This window comes from Xenopus laevis, chromosome 9_10L (assembly GCF_017654675.1).
Source record: "Xenopus laevis strain J_2021 chromosome 9_10L, Xenopus_laevis_v10.1, whole genome shotgun sequence".
Taxonomy (NCBI): Eukaryota; Metazoa; Chordata; class Amphibia; order Anura; family Pipidae; genus Xenopus; species Xenopus laevis.
The window spans coordinates 28,967,717-28,989,920 of NC_054387.1; the positions used below are offsets into that span (position 1 = coordinate 28,967,717).

At 38.0% G+C, this 22,204-nt stretch overlaps 1 protein-coding gene across 1 annotated transcript; it reads left to right on the forward strand.

Annotated features, from left to right (window-relative positions):
• The first annotated feature begins 580 nt into the window (after positions 1–580).
• On the forward strand, positions 581–17,048 carry LOC108700996 (protein phosphatase 1 regulatory subunit 27). Its single transcript, XM_018235100.2, has 3 exons — positions 581–2,124; positions 7,925–8,075; positions 15,790–17,048. Exons 1-3 carry the CDS (start codon positions 1,974–1,976, stop codon positions 15,911–15,913), a joined length of 426 nt encoding a protein of 141 aa, XP_018090589.1. The 5' UTR covers positions 581–1,973; the 3' UTR covers positions 15,914–17,048.
• Positions 17,049–22,204: the final 5,156 nt, after the last annotated feature.

Consider the following 22,204-nt stretch of genomic DNA (forward strand, 5'->3'; position numbering starts at 1 on the left):
CCAAACACTTCATTCAGTTATTTTCAGATTTTTCACCAGAAATAAAGACTTTCTTAAATTGCTTTCCATTTTTACTTTATTTTTCCCCAAAATCCAAGTTTAAAGGGGAACTGACTTCCAAACTAAAATTTGATAAAGAAACACAAAACAAAGAAAACGATAATATACCCATCACAGTTACCTGTGTCTTCAAAAAGTATGAATAAATGTCGTTTTCTAAGATGAAATCCAGCAGTTTAACAGTTATATTCTTGCTGCATCATCTGAAATCCTTGCAGGGAAGGTGGGACTAAAACACTAATGTTACAAATTGTAACAAGTACTCCACCATTTACAGACAGCATGCCGGAACTACACACTCCACAATGCATTGCAGAGAATTGTGGGTGTTGGAGGATGCAGTCTAAGGCCAGATGACTGCTGATATAAAGTAACAGTAGTCAGACAGCTCAGCAAAGTAGTCGGAGAGATCCGCAGGGGACTAGGCTTAGGGATCTGTCCCAAACCATTAAAAATCATGAAAAGTTTCCATTTTTAATTGATGTATGTTGCTTGAAATTGTGTTTGGGTTTCAAAAAGCTTGTTATGTTTTTTGTGGAGTTCCCCTTTAATGTTTGTCTGGCAGCTCAGGTGCAGAATCTATACTGTTATAATTTTGCAACATTTATTTAATACATTTCTCAGCAGCATCTCCAGCTATGGCATAGATGTATTGACAACTATTCTATCAATTGTAACAGTTGCCTTTAATGAAACTCAGGGTTTCTGTGCAGATAAGATAAAGAAATAAGATAGATAAGAAATGTATCCATTTAGAACAGTTTATAGAGTCGGTGACCCTCGCCACCACCACCACACGGCTACTTTAGAAAGACAAAAGAAGGTGAAAAATTAAACTTTGCACATCTAAGTTTGAAAAATGGTCACACAGAAAATAGAAAGTAATTGGAAAAAGTATTTATTTCTGGTGAACTATGAAAATGATAGTGTTGGAACGTGAACAACCCCTGTAAATAAAACCAATATAATTATTTTGCCATGTGGATCTATACCGATTAATCAGAATTAAGCACAAGGTGTTTGATTACAGAGAAATGAGATCAGATGGCCTTCCCATAATTCGGAACTTCATGTATGAATGGTTTTCTGGATAAGGAATCCCATACCTGTACTAGGATACCAACATTGCATCACATTTTGTTGTTGCTGGGCTGCAATTGTTGATGAGATGAGGTTATGGTTTAAACTTAAGTGGTTTGACGTCTCCCTTTTTTAATGGGAAACAATCTGTGTGCCAGGAACCTTCATTTAAAAGTTTCTTTCCCTATACCCGTCCCTGCTACTCAACAGTAACACTTGTTTACAGGAGTAACTGCAGTCTGCCAAGATGTGGGGTCATTACTTCACAAGCTCTCATTACAGACATTTCCTTGGTATTCATAAGACTCCTATTTAGAGCCTCTCCATCTTACAATGTCACATGGAGAGAACAGATATATCCTGATACTGTTTACAGGGCTGACTGAGTGCAGTGTGCATGGCTGTGTATCTATTTCTCGAGCCCCCCCCCCCATACTGAAGGCAGCTTTTGGTTCTTGGTGCAGTGACCCTCCGAAGCTTTGAGTAGCAGCTGCTCTCCTAATCAGTTGACCTGGTAAGATGAGCCTCCCTTGAACTGCAGTGGGCGTATGTAATGGTCGGTTGCCTTACAGTGGGATGAGATGAGCGTCCTGTAAATAGATGAGAAGGCAGGGCTATAAAAGGTTTTCTGGGCTCCTACTGCTCCTGCTGTAACTTAGTAGTGTTTCTTGGTGCTTCTGTAATAGAACCTAGAGAAGTTTGAGAATAGACTGGCAGAATCTGCCTCCACATCCAGTGGAAAGGAAGACATTTCTGTATATCTGGATACAAACAAACTCACAGAACTGGCGCTTAGTCCCTTGTCTCCAGCCCCGGACCACGGTATCCTCAAAATGAGGTATATGCCATCCCACCGCTCTGCACGCACTGTGCGCTTCCCAAATGACATTCTTTTCCTGGACCATATCCGACAGGGTGACCTAGAGCAAGTTGGGAGATTCATTCGCGCCCGCAAGGTGACAATGGATACAATTTATTTGTCAGGTGAGTGTACCCCAGCCAGCACATGCTTTAAAGTAGAATAAAATAGAAATAATAGTTGTTAAATTGCATGGAAATCAGACACAATTTGTATAATTTTCAGGCTATTTGTCTGATAGCAAGAGCAAAGGACTCATTTGTGCAGAAGTCCAAAAATAGGCCATTAAAGCTGCACTCCGCCTGCTTTATCCCATCAAAGAGACATTAAAAAAGCTGGAGTGGCTGCAGGGAATCTTGTAACTCTTCCAGATGGAGAATAAAATGATTACACAGTATTTAGTTATGGGGAAAACCCAACAGCCTGACCTTCACTAAACAGCTGCACTTGCCCCAAAGGGAAGGAAGAGCCTATTGAGATATATATATTTAGTTGCACATAATTTTCACCCAATTTATAAATATATAAATCCATATAACAAAATGCTCAGTGCAGGGAAGAAGCGTAAGCTTTAGTATGCTAGCACTGATCAGTGATAGACTTTGACCCTTTTGCACTTCCATAACAATATTTCCTGACACTAATTTAACCTTATTATCCATAGTGCTACTAATTATTAAAGGTTTACAATTAGCATATTTTTTTATTGTTTTGATACAAAAAAAATTTATTTTTATGTCTTTCTTTGCTCTGTGTCAGCTAAGGTTTATTGTCTCTACTCTCATGTCTGAATCAAATGCAACCTCCCTTTAGGAAGCAATGTTGTCATGTAAATATACCTGTTGAATACTGTTTAACTGCAAGAAAAGTGTTCAGTTCCAGTGATTTTTTAACATTTCTTGGGGCACAGGATCTTTTATCTACCTAGGAAAACTATTCTGTCAATTCCCAATTTTACAATTTCCAGGATCTGAAAAACACCTGTAAAACCTGTGTAAACTACAGAAAGACCCTTAAGGCAATTGGGCAAAATTATGATGTAACATGGGTGAAATGCAATAGAACATGAAGGAAATGTAAAAAAAAAAAAAAAAGTAAAATCCAGGAAAATTGGGGTTTGAATCAAATTTATTTTAGAACAACCTAAGCCTTCTAAATCTTTTGTGTATCTTGAGTGCATCTGTGTGTAAACCTACATTATTAACAAGATACAGTGCTCTCTATACCTACAAAATTAAACAAGTTTAATAGTTTCATGATATAGGGACATATCAGAAATATATTTTGGGGGGTATTTATTAAGGTTATAGTTGTGTATACCATGAAAATACAAATTTTCAAGTTGATATTTTTTTGTCAAAAAAAGATTTATTATATCCCGACCCTGGAAATAGCTTGTATCCAAAAATACACCATCTAAAACCTGTTGAGGTCATGTAGGAGTCAATGGCAGATTTAAAGATGTTAATAGCCTTCGTGATTTTCAAGTTTTATTCAGAGGGTATTGCCCAAAAAACTATCGAATCAAGTTTTTCCCCCCAACGAAAACGCAATCAATTTGAGTTTTTGGGTTTCACAATTCGAACCCACAGAATCAAGTTTTTCCCATTCAAGTTTTTTCTTAAATAAGATTCCATTCAAGTTGTGAGTTCATTTGAGGTATAAAAAAACATTAGTTGATAAATAACCCCCTTTATGTGTGAAACTGATTTGGAAAGTCCCATATTCATTGTTACACCAACTTATCCACCTTGTGTCATTAGACAACATAGTAACTTAGGTTAAATAAAAAGACACGTCAATTGAGTTTAATATCTATAAAACCTGCCTGGCAGTTGATCCAGAGGAAGGCAAAAAAAAACCTCAATTGAAGCCTCTCCAATTTGCCTCAGAGGAGGGAAAAAATTCCTTCCTGACTCCAAGATGCATCAGTCCTTGGTCAACTTTGTGCTAAAAGCTATTTCAGTAACCCTGTATTTTCTCACTTTCTTTAATCTATCCAAGGTATCCGTATCCACTTCACAGCTCTCTGTAGGAAAAAAAAACCTTTTTAGGAACATTAAGATGTAAGCTCCATTCTTCTAATCGAAATAAATGCCCTTTTGTCTGTTGGAAGGACCTACTGATAAATAAAGCATTAATGAGCTTTTTATTTGGCCCTCTTATATAATTATATATAGTTATCAAATCTCCACTTAAGCATCTCTTCTCCAGCATAAACAACCCCAACTTGTCCAGTCTTTCATCATAATGTAGACCTTCCATTCTAGGTGGGGCCATACCAGCACTCTGTAAAGTGGAAGAAAACCCTATCCTCCTGTGAATCTATACTCCTTTTGATACTCGGCTCAAAACCTTGTTTGCACTTGCAGCTGCATTTCATGTTATAGTTTTTATCTACAAGGACCCAACGGTCCTGCTCCATTAAGGATTTGCCTAGTGCAGTCCCATGAAGGGTATAAGTGATTTTTACATCCCAGGTGCATAACTTTACATTTATCAACACTGATATTTCATCTGCCACTCAGTTGTCCGGATTGCCAGTTTGTTAAGGTTCTACTTCAAGGATGCTGCATCCTGAATGGTATTAATGCATCTGTTTGCAGACTTTGGCATATTCAAAACACTGATACATTACTTACAACACCTTGCTATAGTCATTAATCAACAAATAAAATAAAAGTGGACCCAATACAGAACCACGTGGGACCTCAATAAAAAAATCCTACTATTAACAACAACCTTCTGTACACAATTTTGCAGCCGGATTCCTATCCATGTACAACCAACATTAACTAAACCACCAGACCTTAGTTTAGAAAGCAGCTGTTTATGTGGCACTGTATCAAATACTTTGGTAAAATCCAAATAGATCACATCTACTTGGACCCAAATTCATAATAAAAAGCAATCAAATTTGTCTGACATGACCTATCCTTCATAAAGCCATGCTGATTACTGCTTGAATGCCAGGGGTCTTCTGACCAGTATGCATAGGTGTGCACAACTATATATTGGAGTGTAGACACTCCAAAATGGACCTTATTCATAGAAATTTCTTGGTTCATATTTCAGCTACTGCAAAAATATACTGCATCTTTTTCACATGAGAAAAGTTGAAAATATGAATGCAGATGCCAGAAAATCAGATTTGCTAATGTGGAGGCCTATTTATTAAAGGTTGGATTTCAGTGGTGTTAGTGGTTTTTAAAACCACAACTAAACTCACTTTCTCTAAAACTACAAGTGCCATGACATGTATTAAAAGATCAGAATAAAAAGAGTACAAATGAAAAATAACACTTAATGATGCACTAAAAAAATATGAATACTAAGAAAACCTCTAAAAATGTTAGTTTTCAGGCAACTCCTAGCAAAAAAAACCTCTAAAAGTCTGAATTGATTCAAAATTGTCCAATGGGATCCCATTGGGGCTCATTTATCAACACTGGGAAAATTTGCCCATGGGCAGTAACCCATAGCAACCAATCAGTGCCTGGCTTTTTTCAGGCAGCTGCAGGTAGAACAATGAATACAACAATCTGATTGGTTGCTATGGGTAGCTGCCAATGGGCAAATTTGCCATGTGTTGATAAATGACCCCCATTGACTATAGGACCTCGTCAACTTTTACTTGGCAAAGATTTGTATTAGTGATTTTTGTGATTTTTACACTTAATAAATCTCAAATTTTTGAGCTTTTAAAAAAATGGGAAAAACCACAAATTGAGCTTGCTTGCATTTTATAGCATCTGCCATCTCCCATATTATTATTTTATGCTACAAACTACCATATTTTCATAAGAATGTTTTAGAAAGTTTCTTCCAATTGTCTAAAAGCTTTCATTTTACAGCATTGTATTCTCCACGTGCCCTTACTGTACATACAAAGATGAAGGATCCAAAATATGAATGCAAGGGCTATTCTGAAAAGAATGAGGCCCAACATTACCAAACTATATAGCATGTAGGGGCCCAAAATGGAAGTACTGCACACAATCTTGAATACCAGCAATAAAGTAAGACATCATTTCAGTTTATTTGGTGAAAAAACAGACAGAGAAAATAACATAAGTACCAGAACCATAAATTCCAAATATTGAGCACTGAGTTCAGCTGAAATTACATTTACAGCAGGGTAAGGAGGCTATCTAGGGTAGTAGGTAGGGACTTCTCTCATTGGGGAGTTTAGTTCTCGTTTAAGTGCAGATTAAAAAACAATAAGTTCCAACACAAAGGCAGTGTCTGGAAACAGGCTGAAGGGTCAGGACTGGCAGAAGACAAGCGAGGTCCGAAAGGCAGGCTGAGGTTGATGGCAGGCAGCAAGCAGACAAGGCAGAGAAACAGGATGGAGGTCAATCCAGGGAATCCACAGCAAACAGGAATCGGGTACAGGGCGGGGACAGGAGAACAGGAACAAGGAACTGGGCAGGTAGCAAGGAACCAGGTATTGCAGAATCACATGCTAGATTAGGCTCAGAAGCTTAGATGATCAAACAACTGGGAGTTGCAGAGAGCAGGCTTATAAAGGCAGGCTTAAAACTGATAAATTAAGGCTCCATGTTGTAAATGAGGTAGGTGGAAAGGTCGTAGCAGAGAGAAATAATGGATACACATCAAGAACACTGACCAGCACTAGCTGTAAAACTAGTGGCTCAGGAGGGTAATGCAGGAGCTATTCAGTGCACAGTCCAGTGTGTGATTCCACACAGTTCCTGACATTAAGAGCTTATGATCCGTTTTGTGCAATAAGCATAGATTAGGCCTATGCACTTTTTTCACTGTAACATGTTGCCTACAAATCTCTTATTAGGCTGGTAGACATTTCTGCTGCAAAGCATAAACCAATCATAATCAAAAACCACCTGGCACTTTTTTCTTACTTTACTAATTCCAGCTTTTGGGGTTCTGTACTTAAAGGGATACTGTCATGGGAAAAAACATTTTTTTCAAAATTAATCCGTTAATAATGCTGCTCCAGCAGAATTCTGCACTGAAATCCATTTCTCAAAAGAGCAAACAGATTTTTTTATATTCAATTTTGAAATCTGACATGGGGCTAGACATATTGTCAATTTCCCAGCTGCCCCAAGTCATGTGACTTGTGCTCTGATAAACTTCAATCACTCTTTACTGCTGTACTGCAAGTTGGAGTAATATCATCCCCCTCCCTTTTCCCCCCCAGTAGCCAAACAAAAGAACAATGGGAAGGTAACCAGATAACAGCTCCCTAACACAAGATAACAGCTGCCTGGTAGAACTAAGAACAGCACTCAATAGTAAAAACCCATGTCCCACTGAGACACATTCAGTTACATTGAGAAGGAAAAACAGCAGCCTGCCAGAAAGCATTTCTCTCCTAAAGTGCAGGCACAAGTCACATGACCAGGGGCAGCTGGGAAATTGACAAAATGTCTAGCCCCATGCCAGATTTCAAAATTGAATATAAAAAAATCTGTTTGCTCTTTTGAGAAACGGATTTCAGTGCACAATTCTGCTGGAGCAGCACTATTAACGGATTAATTTTGAAAAAAATTTTTTTCCCATGACAGTATCCCTTTAATCATTCTGGTGCAGTTAAGATAACAAAACATATAGGACTCCTTTACTGATAAATATGTAATAAAATATATCAGTGTAGATGCCAGTAGCAACCAATGTTTGTTTTTATCAGTCTACTACGTAAGAAGATGAAAGAAAATATGTTTTATGGGATGGTGAAATTTAGCACATTTACTAGTAGATTTGCTAATATTTCTTACTGGTTGCTATTGGTTAGTGGACTATATTCTTAATAATCCAAAAGTTTCTTTTATAAAGCCAGGACTGCTGGGAGGACAACTGTTGGGCCTTGTCAGAGTAAATACGTATATTATGCAATTAGGAGAGGTCTTAGATTTCTCACCCTGCTTTGCCTCTTTATAGGTATGGCGGCTTTGCACGAGGCTGTTCTCTCTGGTAACCTGGAGTGTGTGAAGCTGTTGATAAAATACGGAGCAGATATTGACCAGAGAGATGAAAATGGCTGGACCCCCCTCCACATGGCATGCAGTGATGGCTACCCGCACATTGCCAGGTAAGAAATATACTATTGTATCTTACAGATGCATGTGGATCTACAGCTGCTATTGCACTTGCTTCTTCCATGTGACTCACCGTTATCACACCCATTCAGTTTGTTTTAGTGTGACAACCCTTAAAAGGATTCAGAGTGATGCTTGTGAATTATTTTTAGGAAAACAATAGTAACATGGTAACATAGTAAGTTAGGTTAAAAAAAGACACATGTCCATCAAGTTCAACCTTTCAACTATTTTAACCTGCCTAACTGCTAGTTGATCCAGAGGAAGGCAAAAAATAGATGGAAGAAATGTAATCTGCAAATAAATATCCGAAGTGACACTTATGCCACCCCACCTGCAATTCACATTCTTGCCGATGGGAAGGCATTTCGGGGAGATAAATTGGCCGCAGTCGCCCGCAGTAAGTCTCCCCGTGTGCCACCACCCTTAGCCAGTTATAGGGCAAAAAAATAACGAAAAGGTGGTATAAAGGTGATACCTTTATTGGCTAACTAAGATAATCATAGCAAGCATTCAGAACATTTTAGTTCTGTTTTCAAGCTGAATGTAATAAGAACACCAAAGCTTCATTATATTCAGCTTGAAAAAGGAACTAAAATGTTCTAAGAGCTTGCTATGATTATCTTAGTTAGCCAATAAAGGTATCACCTTTATTCCACCTTTTTTAACATTTGCAAAATGATATTAAAGAACTGCAGAAATTGGAGGCAGTCGTGGAGGAAGCCCTAGTAGACTTTGGCCTTATGAACACAGTCAAGATCTTTAAACAAGAGCATCATATATATATACAGTATACTATACACAGACTTTGGAAGATGCAAAGATGTTGGAGAGATAACTTGTGCATCTATTGAGTGTTCAAAGATACGACAGGCTCAGAACTCAAACAGATAAACCAAGAGCAAGATAAATATACCAACTTCCTTCATAGAATAGTAGGGGCAGACCCCCAATTTTCTATCAGGAATTAGCCCACTCTACCATCTAGTATTGCTGTCTGCTATATAGGGTATTCACAACATATAAGTTGGAACTGCCACCAAGTTATACCTTAAGATCTTTTCTTCAAATACGAAAGTGCAAAGAAGTTGCATTTATTTTGGCAAATAAGGTGCACAGGGCACTGCATAATTGTGTCAGATTCAACAACCCTGTGCACTCAAAATTTTGCTGGAATTCTGGGGGAAAATGCTACGTTGTAAAAAAAAAAACATGGAGATTGCACTCAAAATTGCACTTTCCTGCTAAAGTATGCAAAATCATCATATCAGCCTTTTTTTCCACGTGCATTTCAATGTCATATAACAGTGGACTAGTTTAGTGATGGATTTGCAACGTTTTGTAGAATGTACAACCAACCAACCTGATAAAATGTATCAAAATTTGCAGTTATATAGTGAATAAAATACCCCCTCTTGGATAGGATATTATAAGGTCATGGAACTCCAAGGTAACTTCTAATATCCTCATATTTTACAACTGGGGGTACTTTATTTATTATAATACACAAGTTTCAGTGAGTCATGTGACAGAAATGACATCAAAACTCACCGTTTATAACTGATGACATCAGAACTAATCGTTTATAAGGTATAATTTACAAGATATTCATAGCTTTTGTGTATTATAAAGAAATACTTTCAAGTTGGGTTTATTTACACTGGAGAAATGGTGTGAATAACTATATAAAAAAAAAAGCCATTTGACTGCTGACAGAAAGTGCAAGGTTTAATCCAAAGTAATGCTGGAGCGATGAACTCGTGAAAAAACACCCAACTAATAGCGCACTGCGTTTTCTCCCACTGCCTCTTTGTGCACACACAGGGCAGATTTTGGCATGAAAATGTAACAATATAGATTGCGTTTTTTACAATCCCCTAGTGTGCCACTAGCCTTAGTTAGTACTGGCTGCTGTTTTAAAGTTGGGCATAGACATGCAGACAACGTTTTGTATGATTTTCGGACTGTGTGTGGGCTTTGTCCCAACAAGTTTAATTTTCAATTTTCATACCATAGCGATCGTTGGTTAGAAAACAATGATGATATAATTGCATGTATTGTTATTATTACAGAAATTAATTTCAAAACCTAACATTTTTTTCACATCTGAAAGATAATGGCATTGATAAAATGTGTTTAGTATGGGGTGCCGTTTGTCCCAAATACATTCTGTATACAAAACTATCCCTAATACACAGAATGAATGTCTCTCATGGTATATAAATATTTGTGACCATACACAGAGAAAAAAAATATACAAAAGACTTATTTCTATTAAAGAATGAAAACAAAATCTGGTTAGTGCACAAAAGGATGTCATTATATCACAAACTCCATTCTGTACAGTTTAACAAGCAATCTGTCTCACAAATGTATAACCTCGATGTAACGGACACACTTATGTGCAAAGTTACTTACAGAATGAATTATGTAAAAACAAAGTTGGACATAATATATAATAGTGTAACTAACTAGTGCTTGTCAAGGTAGATTTGAATGACAAAATAGATATCTGTGACAGAAAGCAAGATTTTATAGCACAGGATTCATTCTTTCCACAAAATGACAGTTTTGTTTCACAAAACAGATAAAATAACCATTCTGTGAAGCAACACTGTCAGTCACATTCCTGAACCAATAAGAACAAAGCTTATTGCCATATAAAAACAAGATGAGAAGTGGCCAGCTCTGCTCCACATGGCTAAGGCAAAGTATCTGACCTGCTATAGAGGGCGCCCTCTAATGTCCCCTGTGCTGCATAGTAATAAACATGAACAAACCTTTCCTAAAAGAGCTGCTGTTAAACACTATAGGTTCATAAATGGAAGTTTTTACAAATGGCTGAGAAATATAATGCTGCACTTATAATGATTGTAGAGAAAGAAAAGTATGCAAAACTTATATAAATATGATCATTTTAGGTGATATGGCTATTCTTATTGTAGTAACCTGCTTGTGTGGCCATTTTGGTTAAGGGCATTCCTGCTGTTTTGCCATTATCTTATGACTCACTCCTGTTCCGCTTCCTGCCTATGCTGAGAGCAATAATGGGACAGGCCACACCCACCTGCCATGTTGTATTAAATGTACCAGAAGTTACTGTGCTTGTCTGGCTGCTTTGCCTGACTCTCAGAGACAGTTATAAGTTTTGTATATGATAATTAGACTCCAATGTCTCATCCTAGCTGTAATCTTGCACCAATTAGCTTGTAGTAGTCTCTTAATAATGTGCTTACCTATAGTTTAACTACTACATAATAGCTTTAGCCAGAGACTTGGGACTGATCATGTGCACACATACCTCCCAACTGTCCCTTTTTCAGAGGGACAGTCCCTCTTTTGACAGCTTAACCTGAGGTCCCTCATTTGTACTGGAAAGTCCCTCTTTTCTCTGCACTGAACAACCAGAAAAAGAAACAAAGTTTCTAACTTAATTGGCTTTTGGCAGAGAGGCCAGTACAGCTAACAGGTGCAACTAAGATGCTTTATAACAATTTTGAGATAAGGAAATAAGTAATTTTAACAGTTTAGATAAGGAGAAATATTTTCAAATTTTTATAATGAACATGGTAATTACGGGGTGTGGCCACAAAAATGGGTGTGGTCAAAAAAATTGCCGCACTACATGCAGAAAACATTTTTGTCCCTCTTTTTACTTCCAAAATGTTGGGAGGTATGACACACATTGTGTATAGTATGATGTGTTGCTTATATGAGCAGCCACTCCTGAGTACTGTGTGTAAACAAAAGGCTTCAGGACTTCAACTTCACCTCCTTTCGTGAATTCGGGTCTTTTCGCCACTTCGGGACTTCAGCTTTGTTTTTTCGGCACTTCAGTAATATGCGAAATGGCCGCACGGCTTAGGTGCTCGTAAAGGGGACCCGGCTCTTTGAAAAATGCAGCTCTTCTGGGCCCCCTTCAGGCCCGGAACACTTGTCCCCCCTGTCCCCCCCTGCTGGCGGCCCTGGACATGCATGTGACATGGGCGCAGTTGTGCTCTCTGCTCTAGTGTTGTGCCCCCTCTACCCACTCTGATGTGAAAGGGTTAAGCACTGGGCAGGTAAGGGGACGGCATCATTAGAGTCTTTTGTTATAAATAAATCTAAAGCATTGTATAGCTTGTTGCTTCTATATAAATAGATTATGATCCCCTAAAATTGCCCCTGCCTAAATGACCCCCTTTTGTGTATACTCAGTACTCAGGAGTGGCTGCTCATATAACCTACACATCATACTATACAGAATTCATTCATACCTCCCAACATTTTGGAAGTAAAAAGAGGGACAAAAAAATTTTTGTCATGTAGCGCGGCAATTTTTTTTTGACCACACCCATTTTTGTGGCCACACCCCGTAATTACCATGTTCATTTTACAAAGTTTGGCAGGTTATAAAAGCTTGAAAATATTTCTCCTTATCTAAACTGTTAAAATTACTTATTTTCTTATCTCAAAATTTTTACAAAGTTTCTTAGTTGCACCTGTTAGCTGTACTGGCCTCTCTGCCAAAAGCCAATTAAGTTAGAAATTTTGGACACAATAAAGATGTTTACACTTTGAATTGGTGCCTGCTGGAAGTCTGCGTTCATTGAGTGCCTGCTCCTTTTTACATTTTGGTTCGTCCGCCCCCTATGCTGAGGGCTCAGGGCAGTGCACCTGGGCCACTTCCCTTACGTGGTGAGTAATTTGTTTAACAAATTGAAGTACCCATACTACAGATGACTTCTGGTAAGTTAGAAATTTTGTTTCTTTTTCTGGCTGTTCAGTGCAGAGAAAAGAGGGACTTTCCAGTACAAATGAGGGACTGCAGGCTGAGCTATTAAAAGAGGGACTGTCCCTCCAAAAAAGGGACAGTTTGGAGGTATGCACTGTGCACATGATCAGTCCCAAGTCTCTGGCTAAAGCTATTATGTAGTAGTTGAACCATACCTCCCAACATTTTGGAAATAAAAAGAGAGCCAAAAAATTTTTTTGCATGTAGTGCAGCAATTTTTTGACCACACCCATTTTGTGGCTGCACCCCCTAATTACCATGTTCATTTTACAAAGTTTGACAGGTTAGAAAAATCTGAAAATATTTCTCCTTATCTAAACTGTTAAAATTACTTATTTTCTTATCTCAAAATTGTTATAAAGCATCTTAGTTGCACCTGTTAGCTGTACTGGCCTCTCTGCCAAAAGCCAATTAAGTTAGAAACTTTGTTTCTTTTTCTGGCTGTTCAGTGCAGAGAAAAGAGGGACTTTCCAGTACAAATGAGGGACCTCAGGTTAAGCTGTCAAAAGAGGGACTGTCCCTCTGAAAAAGGGACAGTTGGGAGGTATGTGTGCACATGATCAGTCCCAAGTCTCTGGCTCAAGCTATTATGTAGTAGTTGAACTATAGGTAAGCACATTACTAAGAGACTACTACAAGCTAATTGGTGCAAGATTACAGCTAGGAGGAGACATTGGAGTCTAATTATCATATACAAAACTTATAACTGTCTCTGAGAGTCAGGCAAAGCAGCCAGACAAGCACAGTAACTTCTGGTACATTTAATACAACATGGCAGGTGGGTGTGGCCTTTCCCATTATTGCTCTCACCTTAGACAGGAAGAGGAACAGGAGTGAGTCATAAGATAATGGCAAAACAGCAGGAATGCCCTTAACCAAAATGGCCACACAAGCAGGTTACTACAATAAGAATAGCCATATCACCTAAAATTATCATATTTATATTAGTTTTGCATACTTTTCTTTCTCTACAATCATTATAAGTGCAGCATTATATTTCTCAGCCATTTGTAAAAACTTCCATTTATGAACCTGTAGTGTTTAACAGCAGCTCTTTTAGGAAATGTTTGTTCATGTTTATTACTATGCAGCACAGGGGGGACATTAGAGGGCGCCCTCTATAGCAGGTCAGATACTTTGCCTTAGCCATGTGGAGCAGAGCTGGCCACTTCTCATCTTGTTTGTATATAACAATAAGCTTTGTTCTTATTGGTTCAGGAATGTGACTGACAGTATTGCTTCACAGAATGGTTATTTTATCTGTTTTGTGAAACAAAACTGTCATTTTGTGGAAAGAATGAATCCTGTACTATAAAATCTTGCTTTCTGTCGCAGATATCTATTTAGTCATTCAAATCTAGCTTGACAAGCACTAGTTAGTTACACTATTATATATTATGTCCAACTTTGTTTTTACATAATTCATTCTGTAAGTAACTTTGCACATAAGTGTGTCCGTTACATGGAGGTGATACATTTGTGAGACAGATTGCTTGTTAAACTGTACAGAATGGAGTTTGTGATATAATGACATCCTTTTGTGCACTAACCAGATTTTGTTTTCATTCTTTAATAGAAATAAGTCTTTTGTATATTTTTTTTTCTCTGTGTATGGTCACAAATACTTATATACCATGAGAGACATTCATTCTGTGTATTAGGGATAGTTTTTTATACAGAATGTATTTGGGACAAACGGCACCCCATAGTTTAGTGGGATTTAGAACTGGACTCTTCACTTCAGAAAAATCCAGCATTTTTAGCCATTGCTGGATGCTTTTTGAAGTTTGTGTCCTTCTGGAAGACATGGGGTTTAATATCACACTCAATTCTTTGGTAATCTCCTGCTTTTTTGATGCCAGTACAGGTTGAACAAGGCAGCAAAGTAACCCCAAAACCGCAGCAAATCCCCTTCATGTTTAACTGTAGAAATGCTGTTTTACATGCTCCAAATATAACAGCCTGTAATGAAGTAGAATTTATTGCACAGAATAACACTAGATTCTCAAGACATATAGGGGGCCTATTTATTAAAACAAAGATTAAAACTGATGTTTTTTTTTCTTAAAACAAAGTCGACCTAACTCCCTTCCACAAATTGAACTCATTTATCAATGATTTTTCTTGAAAAATTTGGAGCAAAAAAATGGTGCAGAAAAATCGGACGTCAATTTGTATTGCATGCACCGAATACTCGATTTTAACTAATTGTCACTGTGAAAACTTGACTTTATCAGGTTACCCGATGAAAACCCTGCCTTTATTGGATTATTCAGAGCAGATCACAATGTCATGAAATAACTTCAGAGACATCTGCCATTGACATGGCATATTTTCAGATCTGGATTTTTAGCAGCTTTGGGGTATAATAAATCTCTAAAAAATTAGCGATTTTATTTTTCCACAAAGAATTCAAGTTTTCCCCTTGAACAGAAAAAAAAATTGAGGTTTAATATATGGGCTCTATATGTTTTTACATATATGTTGTTGAAACCTGTTACTTCTTTAATGTTGATAAGAAAATAATGATTTAAAGCTGCCTACAAGCACCCGAGGAAGGATCTCTTGATCTGAAACATGTTGTGCATTTCTAAATAAAATAAACTACTGATTGATGCAATAGGTTCTCCAGAGTGATATTATCTACAATTTTAAAGCTGCCACCACAGTGTTCCTTAGGGTAAGGAGATTCGGGGAGATTTTGTCGCCTGTCGACTAATCACCTCGTCTTTTGAGCGACTATCTCCCCAAACTGCCTCAGCGTTTTCCCCCATAGGCTACAATGAAAAGTCGCCTGCGCTAATGCACACGCGGTGATGCGTTTTCTATAGTCGCCCGAAGTTGCCTCACTGAGACAAGTATTTGTTTATGATGTATGTGTGTGTGGATGTATGTATGTACACAGTTATAAACAAATTATTCTCTTCTTCTAGGTATCTTCTATCACTTGGAGCACAACCAGACGCAGTAAACAGTGATGGGGAAAAGCCATGTCAATTAATAGACTCTGACTGTGAGGAATTGCTCAAACTCTTCCCACCAGAAGGAGGCGACTGAAGAAATACTGGACCTAGCAGGCTGCCATGACTGCAGAGAATTCCACTAGATCTCTCATATATTGTATGTTTACCAAGGCTGAGGAGGTTCTGTGTGCTCAGCCATGGTGAGGCAGAAGAGGGCAAGTATGGTGAACGATCATGCCGCAGCAAACAAAGCTTCTGTCTGCCACTACAACAAATTTATAATGGGGGAATGTGGACATGGAAGCATTATGGGAGTTTGACTGTCATTCAGTGAACTGAACTCACACTCATTATATAGTCTGACCAGTTATCAAAGGAGCACAGCTTTTCCCTTTCTTTTTTTGTACCAAAAGTACTGTATTGTCATGTCCAACCAGTAAATTGTTTGTTTGTTGATGAATTTATAACTCTACATGAAATATATAATTGCTCTGACTTCTGCACTGCATACAATATATGCACAATGGCTGCATTAACAAGACGGGACAGCTGGATGCAATGTGCGTGTATGTATGGAAATACAAGATAAGAAACAATGACACAAAGAACTGTAAAATCCTTATCGACAAATGTAATGTTCTTCCCACCACTGTGATTTGGGGAGTTGTTTGTGTGTGAATTATGCCCTGTAGATTTATAAATCCAATCAGATTACAGTCTTGCAGCTGTGACTCAGGGCAGACATCCTGTAGCTGTTAAAGGCAGGTTCCCTAAATGCTCCCAACCAACCAGTGAGTTCACAGAACCCTCATTCCAGGTTTGCTAACCTCTCTTTTTGCCTCAGTGTATACTGTCACCATGTTTTATGTACTTATAGGACATGCAACTGCAGAGATGATCTGACAAAACAGTCTAGCACTCCTCATTTACTTGTAATTGGCCCAGAAGAACACAATACATGGTAGCAGTGATCTGCAGCGAAGGCTCTGATATCAAGGCCTGCTAAGCCAGTGCAATTTGTATTCCATCAGGTGAAGGTGTGCCGTTTGGAGCCTGAATGCATCCTCTGTGAGCCTGCTAATTCAGAAAACCTTAGTATGTGCCATATACTTTAACAACAATTCCTAGCATCTGTCCTGGAATATTAGTTATTAAGATGTGCCATATTAAAGCTTCACTTTTTGCTCTGCACAGTCTTTTTTTAAATAAAATTATAATTCAAAAGTTCATTTTGCTTACAATTCTAATTGCTTTATTCAAAATGTGATTAATGGCCATTAAAGGTGTTGTTCACCTTAAGTTATCTTTTAGTATGTTATAAAATGGCCAATTCTAAACTTTTCAATTGGTCTTCATTCATTTGTTTTTTTATATTTTTTTCATTATTTGCCTTCTTCTTCTGACTTTTTCCAGATTTCATATGGGCATCACTGACCCCTACACATTTATTGTTATTGTTGTTCTTTATTACTCATCTATTCAAACCCTCCCCTATTCATATTCCAGTTTCTTATTCAGATCAATGCATGGTTGCTAGGGTAATTTGGACCCTAGCAAACAGATTGCTGAAATTGCAAACTGAAGAGCTGCTGCATAAAAATCTAAATAACAAAAAAAAACACAAAGAGTAAAGAATGAAAACCAATTACAAATTATCTCAATATATCACTCTCTACATCATACTAAAATTTAATTTAAAGGTGAACAAGGCCCTAAAGTTATTCATATCAGAGTTCAGTCTCTAAACATATGTATAGAAACTGCTATTATTATTAACACGTATTTATAAAGCACTATCATATTTTCCAGGACTGTACAATTTATGGGTCTATGCAGCGTCGGACTAGGATGCCAGGAGCCCACCAGAAAACCATAGACAGTGGGCCCACTTTCCAAACTATTATTCCTCCTCCCCTCACTTAACCTCTTTATTCCCCTAGTCTTTTATATCTACTTACTATACTCTATTCTTCCACTATTAAGCCTCTTTTTTCCCCATAAAGAAATATAGAATGACCATGAAATAGGCCAAATAGTTAGAAGCAAGATTGCCCACTGACACCTGGGCCCACTGGGAGTTTTCCTGGTATCCCGTTGGGCCAGTCCGACACTGGGTCTATATACTAAACATACAAATTACATATACTATTACAAACAATAACTGATGGAGAAATGCAGAAATGAGACGCAAGGTGTGGGAAAATAGCTACTTTAGACAAAAATGACTGATAACACAAGTAGTTTGTAGTAATAGTAAATAATAAAGCTTAATGCAAAGGCTAAATGATTTCATTTGGTTAGGGTTTTGGGAATTCTTACAGAAACATCTATAAACATAACAAAATGCATTTTCATACTATATGAATAACTATTATCTTATACTGCTTCTTTCTAAATTAAAGTGGACCTGTCACCCAGACATAAAAAACTGTATAATAAAAGTAATTTTCAAATTAAACATGAAATTCCAAATTCTTTTTTTTTATTTATGCATTCATAGCTGTTGCAAACTCATTTAAAAATCTCAGCTGTCAATCGAATATTGCTTGCCCCTCCTCCTCTATGCCTTAGACTAGAAGAAAAGAACTTTCATTTGAAGCAACGTAGGGGGTTCTTCACAGTCAGGACAGTGAGTTTGTGGAATGAATTGCCAGGTGATGTTGTGATGGCTGATTCAGTTAATGCCTTTAAGAATGGCTTGGATGATTTTTTGGACAGACATAATATCAAAGGCTATTGTGATACTAAACTCTATAGTTAGTATAGGTATGGGTATATAGAATTGAATTAACAGTAGGGAGGGTGTGTGTATGGATGCTGGGTTTTCATTTGGAGGGGTTGAACTTGATGGAATTTGTCTTTTTTCAACCCAATTTAACTATAGAGGAGGGGCAGACAATTACTTCCTAGATGTCACTGCTCTCCCCACATTCCACCCGTTCTCTTAAACATTTAATTGTGTAGCCAGTGCATGGGAATGGACATTGGGTCCCCCATTCTGGTGCACAAACAAGATTTTGAGATGATGCAAGACTTGCCTTAATAACAGTGTCCACAAAACAGCTCCTGCCTGCTTGCTATAATTATGAATTCCCACATGGAAGGAAACAAGATTCAAATAATTTTTACAGTTTAATTAAAGTTAATTTTGCTTGACTAACATGATAAACTAGGTTTTGGAATCACTGTTAAATAACAAACTCTTTCTATAAAAGAGTATTTTCTAAAATGTATAATTAATCAATGAAATATTTTAGGGTTTTGAAGACCTTGAGATGATGTTCACCTTTACGTATACACTAGACATTAAGCCCGTTAAATTAACGGGCGCTAGAGGTCCATGGGGCACATGCGCAGTAGTGCAATCCCACGGACACAGGGACTGGACGCAGAGACACTTCAACTTTATTATATAGGATAGTATTATATAGGATAGGATTACTGACAAATCTGCATCGAGCAGAACTGTCTTATTTCGATATATATTCTGTAGCTCCAGGCCTGAGATGCTCTTTAAAGGAAATATATTATCTTTCTTGTATCCTAGTGGTTTCTCAAGACTGCATTATGCACCCTGATCTTACTGCTCTTGATTTGTTCTGTCGACTCATTTGGTCTCAAATTAATTCTCTGTAACTGTTTTTCTATAGAATAACTTTACCTTTCAAAATAAATTATTTTAGCGTGTAAAACCTTCTTAATCACTCTTGGATGGACAGAAAACCACTCGTTTTGTTAAACTCTAAAGATAGGAGTACGATTTTAAGTAAACATAATATTATACCTGACCTTTACTGAGTATTTTAGGAACCAATCTAACCGACCTCTACTTTCCTCTTTCTCTATCATTGCTCAGTATTTTACAGTATCAGTATTCTGACCCTGATAGCCACTTACCTTGGGGAAGAATTATTTATGAAAATCCAAAATTGTGAATTTTCTTTGTTTTAGCCATAAATTGAGGCAAACCATGAATGCTGGCCTAGATTGTCAACTGCTGCATATTTAATTATCAAAGACAATAATGCAGAGTAAATGTGGCTGTGATTGCAGCTGTGAGTTGTTTCTACTCAACCCCTCAACCCACCACACCGCTTCCCCGCCTCTCCCCCGCCCACTGCGAGTTCCAATCCTGCCCACTGCGAGGTGCAGCCCCGCCCAGCAGACGGCTGTGACGTCGGAGCAGGTTCCTTCCCCCGCACTGAGCGCTGGCCGGGGAGCAGCTGGGACCGGGGTGATGCGGCCGGACACACGGACTGTCAGGTACTCGGGCTGTGGGTGGGACTGGGGGAGGACACGGGGAAAACACTGGGGTACTGTTCCCTGCAGCGTCCACTAATGATTGGGGGGGGGGGCTATTTTCAGTTCTGTACAGTGAGTGTCCTCCTGTCTGTCCACCAACCTGTCTGACTCTGCACCCCCAGGGCTTGTTATAGTATGTGACTGTGTGTAGCACCTACTTACTACTTTCTGTGTATCAACTGCACTGTCACTGGCATGTGTGATGTCACTGGGTGTATAGTAAGGCAGGGTGAGAGGAGAGTACTGGGACAGAGCCGCGTTCTCCCCATTGGCGAGGAGCCGAGCAGATTAAATTAACGTGCGCTAGAGGTCCGTGGGGCACATGCGCAGTAGCGCAATCCCACGGACACAGGGACTGGACGCAGAGACACTTGAACTTTATTATATAGGATAGGATTTGTTACGTTATAGATTGATCTTTTCTAAGCAACATTTCAGTAAGTCTTCATTATTTATTTTGAATGTTTTTTGTATTAGTAACATTCCTATTATTCCTGTAGCCAGTCTGTAATATTATTTAGTTGTTTGGGCCAACTCACCCAACAACAGATTGAATGTAAGGGTTTAATTTTATTTTTCACTTTTAAGTGTTGGCTTTCAGGACATCTCCTATTGCTTTCATTCTGATTTACAAGATGCTGCTTCCAAGCTAGGCAAATTACTTCAATGCCATTGCATCTCAGTTGAACTTGCAAGCCTTCAAACTTAAAATAAAAATATCTCAAAAAGCATAGGAAAATATAAAATGAAGACTAATTAACTGGAAACCTGTTATGCAGAACTAAGGAAAGGCCATTTCCCATAGAGACATTTTCAAGCAAACAATTCTATATTTTTTGTTTTCTCTGTAATAATAAAACAGTACCCTGTACTTGACGGTAACTGATCTGCTTGAATCCATATTTATGGTAAAACAATTCGATTTAGTTTATTTTAGTTTCATTCATATTACGGGAAAACCCCTCTTTGGAAACCTCAGGTCCCAAGCATTCTATATATTCCCATACCATGTAAAGTTTAATTTTAAATCTTAAAACTATTCATGCCCACTTAGAGGTATTTTCCCACATTTCCACATACTTTCCTAAACAGGTTTAGTAAGAGCCTGTCTTCTTTACACTGCTAATATTATTATTTATTATGAGCCTATGATTAAGGGATCTCATCCCAAAACGCGTTAGGTGTACAGCTACCTGCTACAATAAAACAAGCCCAGAAGTGTCGTCTTTTTCTATTTTTTTGTGTGTAATTTTATTATATCTTAAAGTCGTGTCTTGCACAGTTTACAGTTAGGGCCCTGGCACACAGAACTGGCCATATATACCTAGATTTGGACAGATACAGTAATTGGCAGATGAGGAAGTTAGAGGAGCGTCTCTTCAAGTGAGATCTGATGATTTGGGTCATTTACCCAAACAAACACAATGTATGCCTAAATCGTACAATATATATTTGGCCCACGGGCTGATTGTTCAAATACTTTTAGGGCAGAGACACACAGTCAGATTCTGGGAGTTTAGCAGCCATTAAAAGGAGAAAACGCTCAGGTTACACAGCAGATAGCAGATAAGCTCTGTAGAACATAATGGTGTTATCTGCTATCCACTATTTAACCTGTGCCATATAGCCTTTTTTCAATTTCAGCCATTACTATACAAGCAGCTTGTTTATACGAACTGTCGTAGTTTTCTGAAGCAATCATTGCAGGGCAACAGTACCTGATATTTTCATTACTTTAAAATTAAAAAACTATAAATTTGGCTATAGCAATCAATGCCAGTCAGCAGCATCAAGGGCAAACAAGGTATTGAGCTGTATTAAAGGGGTGGTTCACCTTTAGGGTAACTTTTATTATGTTATATAACAGAACAGCCAATTCTAAGCAACTTTTCAATTGATTTTCATTATTTATTTTTTTACAGTTTTATAGTTATTTGCCTTTTTCTTCTGACTCTTTGCAGCTTTCAAATGGGCTTCGCTGACTCCCTTCTAAAAAAACAAATGCTCAGTAAAGCTGGCCATAGACGCAAAGATCTGATCATACGAATCGAGGATTCGTACGATTTTCGGACCATGTGTGGAG

Excerpts from the sequence above, each read along its gene's own strand:
- LOC108700996 (XM_018235100.2), top strand. The coding sequence starts at position 1,974 with ATGAGGTATATGCCATCCCACCGCTCTGCACGCACTGTGCGCTTCCCA. Across the intron at positions 2,125-7,924 it reads GGATACAATTTATTTGTCAG|GTATGGCGGCTTTGCACGAG; the intron begins GTGAGTGTACCC and ends GCCTCTTTATAG. Across the intron at positions 8,076-15,789 it reads GGCTACCCGCACATTGCCAG|GTATCTTCTATCACTTGGAG; the intron begins GTAAGAAATATA and ends CTCTTCTTCTAG.